Consider the following 12622-nt stretch of genomic DNA (forward strand, 5'->3'; position numbering starts at 1 on the left):
AACCAGTCCTTAAAATAGAACCATAGAACCACTAAGATTTTGCTGCAGACTAAATTTTAAATAGATTTTTAGGATTTAAATTTAAATACATGTATTTTTTCATCGTTGTGTGTGTTTTAAAATAATTTTGAAATATAATACATAGATATTGACATTTTTTGCATGTGAAATTCTACTGCAGAACCCTAACTAATACTAGAAATAAGGCAAGGGTTCTATGAGTTCTCTCTTTAATGGTTCCCTTGAACATGTAATATTTTATATTGTTTATAAATAAAATACATCTCTTCAATGCGATAATAATAATATGAAATCTTCTTATAAACTTCTTACCGATAGATGTTCGAAAAATATAATTATTAATTATATTTATAGACAGAATGAATGCATTATTAGAGTTGGATTTTTCTACAAAAAAATCATATTTTTTATTTCTAAATATTCATGACTTTTAACTAATAATCATAAACAGACGGAGATGGTCCGACCAGATTTATGGCATAACTATGCAAATCTATTATCTATTATATATCTAATAAAGCAAGGGTGAGTAATTTAATTCGAAATGTCGAATTTGCCCTTTGCCCATACACATATTCACACACACACACACACACACACACACACACACATATATATATATATAGGGATAGGATCAAATAAAAACTTTTTTAAGTTACAAACTTACAAACTTTTTTTTATTCTCCTATCGTGTTAATCCTTAGTTATATAAAGTATCCATGTTGAAATTTTTTCAAAAAACATCTCAATTTTTAAAAATAACGCATAAATAAATCGCGTTTTCAACACATTTATAACTGGGGTTCAACATCGGGTGTTGAACACTAATTATCATTGTGTTGAATATATCTAAAAATATGTTTAAACTATACCTCTAGGGTTTGGGTAGGGTCTAGAAACATAAATATTAGTTATATAACATGTTTACCTTAGTTCTTACATTTAAAAATTGGTTTATGTACTTCTCCACCACTATTTTAGTCAATGTTCAACAAAAAATGTTGAAAAAATGTTGAACTCAAGTTATATATGCGTTGAACAAAAAAAGTTTGTAAGTTTGTAAGTTTGTACCAGAACCCTCCCCTATATATATATATATATATATATATATATATATATATATATAGGCAAGTGCTTAAATACAAACTCCTTAGTGTACAAACGTACAAACAATCACTAAATGACTTGAACACAATCACTAAATGATTGAACATAATCACTAAATCTACCAGGAGGGTCTGATGAAGAGATAAGGGGAGGGGAGCACTTACGGGGAGGCATAGCCGAGTGGTGGTGCAGCGCGGCCGGCGGTAGCCGCGACGCCGGCGCAAGAGCAGTGCTAGAAACACGATAGAGGGATAGAGACACGATTGAGGGAGATGAGAAAAGCAGTGGTGAATGTGTGTGTTTGTGTGTGTATAGCACTAATCGGTGAGGGAACAACCAGAGAGAGAGCCGCTAGCAGTGGTGGTGGTGGTGGTGGTTGGTGGTGGTTGGTGGTGATAGGTGGTGGGTGGTGGTGAGAGAGAGAGTGTGTGGTTGGTGGTGGATGGTGGAGAGAGAGAGAGAATGAGTGGCGCTGGACAGTCGTGGTGGTGGTGGGTGGGGTGGTCGTGGTGGTGGTAATTGGAGGTGATTGTGGTGGCGGTGGTGATGGATGTATGTATGTATTTGTTAAATTAAAATATGCTAATCACTAAATATTATTGTCATAATCACTGGTTTGTACGTTTGTACAGTAAGGAGTTTGTACTGGAGTAAGACCCTATATATATATATATATATATAGGGAAGTGCTCAAGTACAAACTCCTGATAGTACAAACGTACAAACAATCACTAAAATGTTTGAACGGAATCACTAAATCCACAATCACGAGTATATTTTAGTGATTGCTATAAACTGCTAATCACTAAATATTATTGTCATAATCACTGGTTTGTATGTTTGTACCATAAGAAGTTTGTACTGGAGTAGGACCCTATATATATATATATATATATATATATATATATATATATATATATATATATATATATATATATATATATATTATATATATAAAAGGTTATTATTGACTTTTAATCCCAACGTATTTATTAGTCATTAATGTCTAATCATTAATATAGATTAATTACCTTATAATTAAAATTTCAATATATATATATATATGTATACTATATTTATAATCACGATTTAATAATAAATAAATAAATATCTAATGTTGTAAAAAGTATAAATCAGAAAATCTGTAATTTTAGAAATCGATTTAACCGAATTTTATCAAATCGTATTAAAAATCCGTCTATTTATCGATTATTCGATTAATCGGCCGATTTTTAGAATATTTAATTATTATGATTTAATAAAATTATATATATATATATATATATTAGTATAATTATAAATATAATATATAACTATACGGAAAAGACTTTGATTCGACAAGAATCTCATTTTTTATATTAAACATTCAATAATTTTAGGTGAGTGATAATTTAATTATATAATAAAATTTTAAATAGTGCATATTTTTTTATTTATATTTTAATAAATATCATAATAGTGAGGATATATGTACATTTAGACATCAAGATAATATGACTTAAAATACAAATAAATATATATATTTTAGAAGGTTTTACTAATCTAATATTATATATAAATAATATATATCTAATCATTTTTAAAATTTTAAACTTTCCCCGCAAATTTTGTAAATTTTAATATTCTACCCGATTTTTGACTGACTAATCCAGTTTTGACCAATTAACCATCGACTTAAGCGAAGTTTGCCAAATCGGATTAAAAATCCGTCTGATTATCGGTTATTCGGTTAATCGACTGATTTTTAGAATATTTAATTATTATGATTTAATAAAATTATATATATATATATATATATATAATAAAACAACTATAAATATAATATATAACTATACGATAAAGACTCCGATTGGGTAAGAATCTTACTTTTTATATTAAATTCTCAATAAGTTTAGGTGAGTGACAATTTAATTATGTAAGAAAATTTTAAATAGTGTATATTTTTTATATTTATATTTTAATAAATATGTGAGGATATGTTTACATTTAAATATCAAGATAATATGACTTAAAATATAAATAAATGTAAAATTTATATTATTTTTCCAATACAAATAGTCTCAATTTAAAAAAAATATACAAAAAAATATAACATGCATTAAAAATCAATATACTTATATAAAGGAGAAGCGAGGGGCGTGTAGGTGGCGCCTCTCAAATCGCTCCGTTTTATTTTTCTAATTTTCTGGAATTTTTGGAAGAAAAATATCAAAAACTAGAAATACCTTTTTTAGTTTCGGATATATTAGAAGCGAGTTTCAGAATCTGATTTTGTTTCAAATTATTTATGGAATATAGTAGCTTAAAAGTTAATCTGGTTTTGTTTCTATATAAAGAAGAAGCGATAGAACTACCTTTTTTTAGTTTCGGATATATTAGAAGCAAGTTTCTTGAAAATATTAATTTGATTTCATTTCTATGTAAAGGAGTAGCGAGGGGCGTGTAGGTGGCGCCTCTCACATCGCTCTGTTATATTTTTCTAATTTTCTGGAATTTTCGGATGAAAAATATCAAAAATTAGAACTACCTTTTTTAGTTTCGGATATATTAGAAGTAAGTTTCAGAATCTGATTTTGTTTCAGATAATTTATGGAATATAGCAGTTTGAAAGTTTTAATCTGATTTTGTTTCAGATTATTTAATTATGGGAAAGAGTAGCACACAAGTCTCTCTACACCTATAAATACCCCTATAGGTTGTAGGGTTTTGGATCATCTAAACACAACCTACTCTCTCATACCACAGTCATACCTCTCTCTCTGGTGATAATTCTCTTACTCGATTTTTAACTCAGTGGTGCCATTCTTCTGCAACGATAAGTGAAGGCTGTTTATACGGTATTAAAAAATATAAAGGTTGTTGCAAGTAAAAAACCGCTAGGTGGGAGTCGACAAATCCAAACACGGGAGAATAATATAGTTTTGACATGATATTGATGGATGATATCAATAAATTAACTATTAGTGATGTATGTTTGTTTGTTTTTTTTTTTTTGACAGAAGTGATGTATGTTTGTTGATTATTCTTTTATAATACATGTTTTGTTCATCGGACATGTTTGTTGTTGTTTATTTTTATATGATTTGCTTTGTATACATGAAAATATTATTCATGCATTATCTGTTTGCTCCGTTCAAGTAACTTTTAAGTGAAGGCTGTTTATACAGTATTAAAAAATAAAGGCTGTTACACGCAAGGGTAGTTATATAGACTGCTATCTCACGGATTTAAGTTAGATGTTTTTGTGCACGATCGATCCAAAAAAATTGGAGGAAGGTGACAATGTAAGAACATGATAACTTTTCAAAAAAAAAAACACGTATAAAATTAAGATTTGTTGTGCTTTAAATTGTTAATTACGTGTAGAAAGATATTTTCATCTTTTCACCATGCATTATAGTCCAAATTTTGTAATTTTATATATTAGTATTGGTATTACATCAAGATTTTTATAATATAAAATTTATTTTATCTTACAAATATTAATTTTTAAGCATTAATATACTTTTTTATAGACAGCCACAAAATTATTGTATTCTGCAAAATATTAATATTGAATAATTAATATAATTTTTATAAGCCGCTGCAACGCGCGGCTTCTTAACTAGTATAATTTAAAGCAACAGTGCTTTGCACGGGTTAAGAAGCTAGTTTTCAGAAAACGAAAAGGATGAGAACATAAATTTCGATGATAAAACCAACTTTAATTACGTAATTGCGAGTGGAGTTGAGCAGACCCACTGAGTCGCAAAACGAGTTCCCAGAAAAACCAAGTCAGAGCATATCACAAAACGTGTATCCACAAGACCACAACAAAACTATCTTCATACTCCAAGTCTTTAAGCTATTCTTCTGCAACTCCCCTTTGTTAAACACCCGATCATCATCTTTTTAATCAGGTACGCTATGATATATCCCGATCCATCTATCAATTATCACAATTATCGATGTTTTCTAGGGTTTCCACAATTTGTTTGCGCAATTTATCATCTGTTTCAAGTAGAAATCGATTTATGTAGTAATAATTATATAATTATTGAATTGATGACTTTTATTAATGATCTAGTTTGGTTATTATGTGTTCTGAGGGGTTTTTGTGTACAAATTTTGTTAGATAAGTGAATTGAACATCGAATATGTGGGCGGCGTCATGTCTAGCATCGTGTTGCGCGGGGTGCGCCTGTACTGCCTGCCAAACTGTTGTGTCAGGGATTAGTAGGCGGTCTGCTCGTATTGCGTATTGCGGTTTGTTTGCGCTGTCACTTATTGTGTCTTGGATTCTTCGAACCGTTGCTGCTCCTTTTATGGAGAAAATCCCTTGTAAGTAGTTTCGGCTTATGTTCAGTATTTGTTTGTGTCTTTAAATGTTTGTAATTAGAATTTACAATCAAATTAGTTGTTTTTTGTTATTAATGTTGAACTGGCAATAATATTGGTCTGCCTTGACTAATTTTGTGATGAGATACCTGATCAGATTTGTATGCTTTAATCTGCCTCTATTAATAATCTGCTTTTCGTACCTTATGTGTGTACTAGGGAATCAGTAAACCTTGACCTTGTATTTACACAATGATATAACATCACCTCCCTTGGGTTCAACATGATAACAGCCACTTTTTTTACTGGAAATAATGTAGTAAATATGAAGCAAAATAATATATACTATGATTACTTGGTTTAAGTGATTTTTTTAGGGTCACTCGTACAAATTTTGTTATTATGACCATAATACAAATTCTGGTTATCTAGCAAAGTCAACTTGGCCTCTTTTCCGAGTAAATTCAATGGGCATAAGGCGTTTTATCTTTACTCTTTACTTATAATCTGTTTGCATGATGATATCAAGACACCCTGATTAAAATGAAACTCATCATGGGTTTAATAATGCTTTTCATGAAATTGATTACTCAAAAATATGTTTTGAAGGAATGCTGATTTTTTATTACTGCCGATGCAGGGATTAATCATTTTCACCAAACTCCGAGTAGGGAATGGTTTGAAACTGATGCAGTGCTTCGGGTTAGCTTGGGAAACTTTTTGTTCTTCTCTATTCTGTCTTTTATCATGGTTGGTGTAAAAAGTCAGAAGGATCCTCGAGATGGTATACACCATGGAGGATGGATGATGAAAGTTATTTGCTGGTGCCTCCTCGTCATTTTAATGTTTTTTCTTCCAAATGAATTCATCAGTTTCTATGGTAAGCCTTCGCATAAGAGGTTTTTTTGTTGCAAGATATCATTTCTTACATTTCCCATTCCATAATGTACCCTTGTTAGTTTTTCTTATATTATATAATATATAGTATTTGATTGCTGGCAACACCAAATATATTCTTAGATCAGATATGGTCAATTCATTTAATCCGCATGTGGTTTATTGTCACACTTTTGAAGTCCTCTATGATTTAGGGATGTAATAGTGCACTAATGTAAAAGCAAAAACTAAAGAAGGTAACTCTACTACTGTTCAAATAATTAAGGATAAGGAAAAGGCTGCTTTAAGTTGGTTGCAGGAACAAATAATTGATGAAACTGGAGTAGGGATGACTCTGAATTACTTTCACCTAAATTATGTCACTTATCTGTGTGATGTGATTGTTTATAGCAGTTGTAGTTAGATTAAAAAGGTCACTAATCTGTCAGAGTTACATATATGTACACATTGAATCTGAGACCAGGATCATTACAAGGATTAGGCTTGAATGTGAAGTTGCTTAAATTGAGTTTCTTTATCTAGTATTTAGCAACAAGCCTGAATTGGGCATGGGCAATGTGCGCGCACACAAAAAACTGGGCAATTATTCCTTGGTATGACCTGGCATTGATTGGAGTGTGTCTGTTGTTTCGTGCTTGCTCATTTTAGACTTATGGTATTGCATTACATCATAACATTTATATTTACGTATAAAGTTTGCAAGTACTGTTATTTTGTAGTGTGTAATCTAATGTTGGTTTGTAAATGCAGAGACTACGTCCAAATTTGGTTCTGGCTTGTTCCTTCTTGTTCAAGTTGTGCTTTTGTTGGACTTTGTGCACAGTTGGAATGACAAGTGGGTGGGATATGATGAGCAGTTCTGGTCAGTTATTTTTTTTTTCCTCCTCTTCCTCCAACTGTTGTTTCATGTCCATTTGCTACTTTCTTTCTAATTTCTGTGGCACCTAGTAACATCTTTTTACATGTTTCAGGTATGTCGCCTTGCTTGTTGTTTCGCTTGTATGCTATGTGGCAACATTTTTATTCGCTGGCGTCTGCTTTTATTTGTTTACTCCTTCTGGACAAGATTGTGGACTTAACACATTCTTCATTGTGATAACTCTGATTTTTGCTTTCCTTTTTGCTATAGTTACACTACATCCTACAGTAAGTGCTCTCCTTTAATATGCTCCTAGCTAATTTTGTAAGGCTGTAGGGCCAGTTTTTTTATAACAAGATAAAATGGTCATGATGTGACAAAACAGGTAAGTGGCAGCATTCTGCCTGCATCGGTTATCTCGTTGTACTGTACATATCTCTGTTACAGTGGGCTTGCTAGTGAACCTAGGGAGTATGCTTGCAATGGCCTTCACAAGCACTCTCAAGCCGTCAGCACCGGCACCCTTACTGTTGGTCTATTGACTACTGTGTTATCTGTTGTCTATTCTGCGGTTCGTGCTGGATCTTCAACAACGCTGCTGTCTCCTCCGAGCTCACCTCGAGCAGGTTAGTGTAAATATCGTAATTCTCTTTAGGATTTACATGTTGGTGTGACTAATAATATTTCCATGCATGCATGCATTTAGGTTTTCTTACTAGAAACGAAGTTTGCATAATCCCTTTTTTTTTTCAGAATATTATGGCAACATTATTAATGAACTGAAGGTCTAAAAAATTCCGAAAAGACAAATACTAGCAAAGTCTGAAATCAGCTAAAACAAATCCTCGAATTTAATAAATCATCCAAGTCGACCATATCTATAGTCTGGGTAGCAGTCATCGCAACTCTCAAACCCCACTTACCCTTTGTTACTTGCGGAAATAAAACATTAGAAGTGAGCCAAATGTGTAGTACAAACAAAATTTAAGAGGATACAGATCTTTTACTATAAATGAGTGGATTTTGCCTTGCCAAGACGGTTTTCAAATGCATACTCAAAGTAAAGTGAAACGAGATAGCCGGCAAAAAGGAATAGTATGATAGTAAGGGCGTCAGATCTAAACATGTAATCACTAATTAAAGAGGAGAAAACACATTTAAATGTACACAGTAAAACGCTTTTACAGGAGAATTTTTTTCTTCCAAAAATACATAAATCATTTCTGCAAAAGCGATCATTATCTATCCACGATCTCATACTCCCGGGATGTAAGTGCCCAGTTCACCGTACACTGCTAATTCCTGATGGAATCGTCTAAGTTTAAAAGGTTATAAAGTATTGTCAATTGCTGAACAATATTTAAATTACATTGAACAAATAAAATAAAAAGGAGTGAGAATCAATGTTTTGAAAACCAAGAATCTAAAATGAATTTAAGGATGTGCAGTAATAGGTACCCATGGAACAAACAGGGTAGAAAAGGGTCGCGATTTTTTATAAGTTTGACATAATAACAAGACAACAAGTACAACGATTCATTTGAAAAATTAAATTTAAATGAAGGATAAAAGAATTAGTACCTGAATACTAGCTATGAAATCAGTGCATAGGGTATTAAAAACTTGCCAGCTGGATGCAATTATACTTCTTTATCCGAATCTGGAAAGCAAATTAATACTTCTAACTTTAAACACCTTTTATGTAAAGCGTCCGGGTCCCTGAAAATCGAATTTATGCAGCAATCTATGCACGGTTTTTTTTATTGCTGAAAGACACAAAAAATACCTGCTTTTATATGTGAATGCAGGGGCCATGTTTCCTATCCGCACTAGGTACCCATTCCAGGGTTTCTATCTTTCTGCTATAAAAAGGTGCACGGAAAGCTTGTTACCAAAAATTGATTGTCATGGACTATCTTTCTTGTGTAAATATCTACTTAAATATTTTCTAATTTTATATAAACTTGCATCAAAATGAAACCCATATTATTTATATTTAGAATATAAATTGAGTTAGACATTTTAAAACTAAAACACATGCATGCATTACCGAAAAGGTTGCACATCTAACAAGTCGACTTGAAAACAAAAATATAATCTATAATGCTATAGAGAGCATGTAGATTACTATATTTTATTTTTTAAGTATACTTATACGATATATACAGTTTTTAAAAACTGGGAACATGGTTATGAACAAGTCTAGTTTTTAAATTTAAATAGCTATTTTCAATTTGATTCACATAATTAATAAATAGTATATGCTATTAATAAATCTCTTTGTTAGTAATCCTTTAATCTCACATTGATTTATACATGTATCACACCTCGTACATAATTTGCACATAGTTATAGGATGGTTCATGTTTAATTACCATATTCCATAGCAAATCCCCCGTGATAATAATAAAATTCATCTATAGATTTGTAACTTGAACAAGATTAGAACCAAAGAAAATCAACACATTTACATGAAAGACTACACAATATATATGTGTACGAAAACCAAATTAATTTAATTGTTCATACAAATAAGTAATTATGTGTGTGTGAAATAATTGATTTAAAAATTATATAAAAACCAAGTACCAACTTGTCAAAATAATTATTGTATACCAATTACCAAATGTCACCTGGTACATGTTACTAAATTAATCTACAGAATACCAATCCATACATGCATATTAATTGACCTAGTTAAATTTTGGGCATTAGGTTATATATACATATATTTCCATAATAATAATATTGGAAAGAATTCTACTAACGGTTTTTCTAATGTGTGCCCATGGGCACATGCTAAGCGTGGAATTTTATGAGTTTGACTCATTTTTATTGGCTCTCATATCTTAATAATGGTGGACCCCCCTGCATATATAACCACCACACCAATCAAAATCTCCCAAACATATAAAATTCCGCGCATGGGTACACACTAGACAAACCCTTATACTAAATATTATACTCTCTACATTCTACTTGAAATTATGTTGCTGACATCCTACCACCATCTACCTCTTTCAGTCTCTTTGTTTCTCTGTTGACATTGTGGGTTATACTTATATGTTATGCCGGGACGTAAGCGAGCCGCCCCGAACATCGTCAAGTTCGACCAAATAGTTGGGGTTCGAGTTCAAGATCGACTGTGCCATAAATTTTTAGTTCGAAGCTAGGGTCAGTATAAGTTCGATATATTCAAGTTTGGCTCGAAAGCTTGAATCAGTTTTAGTGGATATTAAGAAAAGCTGGAATGCAATAAGTTCGGTTTGATTTTGGTTTGAGTTCGGCTTAAGTTGGACTTCTACACACACACACACACATATATTGAATATTTATACAATAATATTATAAATACTATACAAGCTCGATGAGGCTCGCTAGCCCCACGAACCGAATAATTTGAGAACTGAGTAATTCGAATATTTTACGAGCCAAGCTCGAAAACAAATAGCTCATGAACCGTTTGGTTTGTATACACCCGTAGTTATGCCAGATACCTGAAACTTTGCCACCCGAAGCTAGACAAAATATCTGTTCACGTCAATAATGTCGTTATTTGACTAGTTAGTAGGTACCAGAATTTGCATTCATTGACCTGTTGTGCTCATATAATTAGTATTGTCGAAATTTAATTTCTTGTTTTTTTTGTGTGGCAAGGTGGAAAGCCTCTGCTTCCTCTGGACAAGTTAGACGAGCATGTAGAGAAAGAAAATGCTTCCAAGCCGGTCTCATACTCCTATTCCTTCTTCCATATCATCTTCTCCCTAGCCAGCATGTACTCTGCAATGCTTCTAACTGGATGGTCAACTTCAGTCGGGGAGAGTGGCAAGTTGGTGGATGTGGGCTGGGCTTCAGTTTGGGTTCGTATTTTGACTGGCTGGGCAACTGCAGCTCTATTCATATGGTCCATGGTTGCCCCACATCTATTCCCAGAGAGGGAGTTCTGAAGCTTGTATGTATATGATAGTATGTTGTGATGGACAAGTCTTTAAAAGCAGATATTATGTAAATGGATGCATAATGTATCCCTAGTAACGTGTGCAACAACTGCTTGTGTGGTCTTGTGGATATCAGCTAACCTTTCAATAAATACAATCTGGTTTTGCTTGTTAAAGGGTGCTTAAATTTGCCTTCAGCAACTAGGTTTATTGATTTATTGCTTGAATTTTGATGCTTTGAGAAACAAAAGATTGAAGATTGAGGATCAATTTTCCAATTTTTGTTGGAAATCTGGCTGGTTATTTAATATTTTCAAGCCCAAGTGAGCACCACCACCTTTCTAGTTGGGCTGTGGCGCTAATAGAGGTTAGTTCCGGATTCAGGTTTGTGGCAAACAATCACCACCATTCTGAGCTGAGCTGCCTGACTTGCGAAAGCCTTTGGTTCACCTGACAACCAAAGGTGACAAGGTTTCGCAATTTTCTGACACAATTAAGAATCTGGGTTCAAATCCAGTCAAACTGCTGAGCTTTTCATTCTTTATTGATTCAGGGAAACATGGATACAGGGTCTTTGAGGTGGTGATCATCTTGTGACGTGTCATGGTAAAAAATATGATGGGCGATCATAAATTCAAATGTCTTGGCTGTGAACACTAAAGTACCGTTACCGGTTTTTTTTTTTTTTTTTTGTCAGGAAAGTACCGTTACTGTGTGCTTTCAAAAATGTACCCAGTTTATTACTCCCTCCGTCCCTTTTTACATGTCCCTTTTGAAAAAAAATTTTGTCCCAAATTACTTGTCCACTTCTCTTTTCAAAGCAACTTTTTGTATGTTTTTTCAAAATGTAACAACTTCCAATGTTTGACTAGCATATATATATACACAACTCTATCTAATTCATTACATTTATTAGGGATATGTATGAAAACAAGATATCCACCTAACATTTTCTTAAGATGCGTTATTTTTTCAAAAGGGACAAGTAAAAAGGGACGGAGTGAGTATTTACTTCTTTTGTAATAAGAAAAAATGTACCTAGTTTGATTATGGGCGACGTGGCAGTAATAGAATGGCTTTATTTCTGCAAGGACCTAAGTTTTTTTGAACATTTTATAATGGATAAAAGGAATCTAAAGGTGCATTCAGAATTCAGGTAAATTTCTAAAGCGAAACTTCTAATACGAGATATTATTATGTAATTAAAAAGAGAATTATATGAAATATTTATCACTTATTCATCGAAATCAGGTGTGTGTAATGACCTAGTCCTCGTGAGTCTAGTGAAAAAGTACATTCTTGTTTTTCATTGTATCCATATGTGAGTGTTTATAGACCTACACACAGTGACGGACGCAGACTAAAAGTATAAGGGGGTCAAATGTATATAAACAAGATGGGGGGCCATATTTAGATTTTACAACTGATTATACAACTGATATACAGAGACTATATACTACTACTACTACTATGCTGCTGGAAG

General features: G+C 32.5%; 1 protein-coding gene across 1 annotated transcript; it reads left to right on the top strand.

Annotated features, from left to right (window-relative positions):
- Positions 1-4803: 4803 nt before the first annotated feature.
- LOC108196298 (uncharacterized) lies at positions 4804-11315 on the top strand. Its single transcript, XM_017363528.2, has 7 exons — positions 4804-5027; positions 5243-5448; positions 6086-6325; positions 7093-7204; positions 7314-7488; positions 7587-7827; positions 10859-11315. The coding sequence occupies exons 2-7, from the start codon at positions 5265-5267 to the stop codon at positions 11146-11148; spliced, it is 1242 nt and encodes a 413-aa protein (XP_017219017.1). The 5' UTR covers positions 4804-5027; positions 5243-5264; the 3' UTR covers positions 11149-11315.
- The last annotated feature ends 1307 nt before the right edge of the window (positions 11316-12622 follow it).

This window comes from Daucus carota, chromosome 7, assembly GCF_001625215.2.
Source record: "Daucus carota subsp. sativus chromosome 7, DH1 v3.0, whole genome shotgun sequence".
Lineage (NCBI taxonomy): Eukaryota > Viridiplantae > Streptophyta > Magnoliopsida > Apiales > Apiaceae > Daucus > Daucus carota.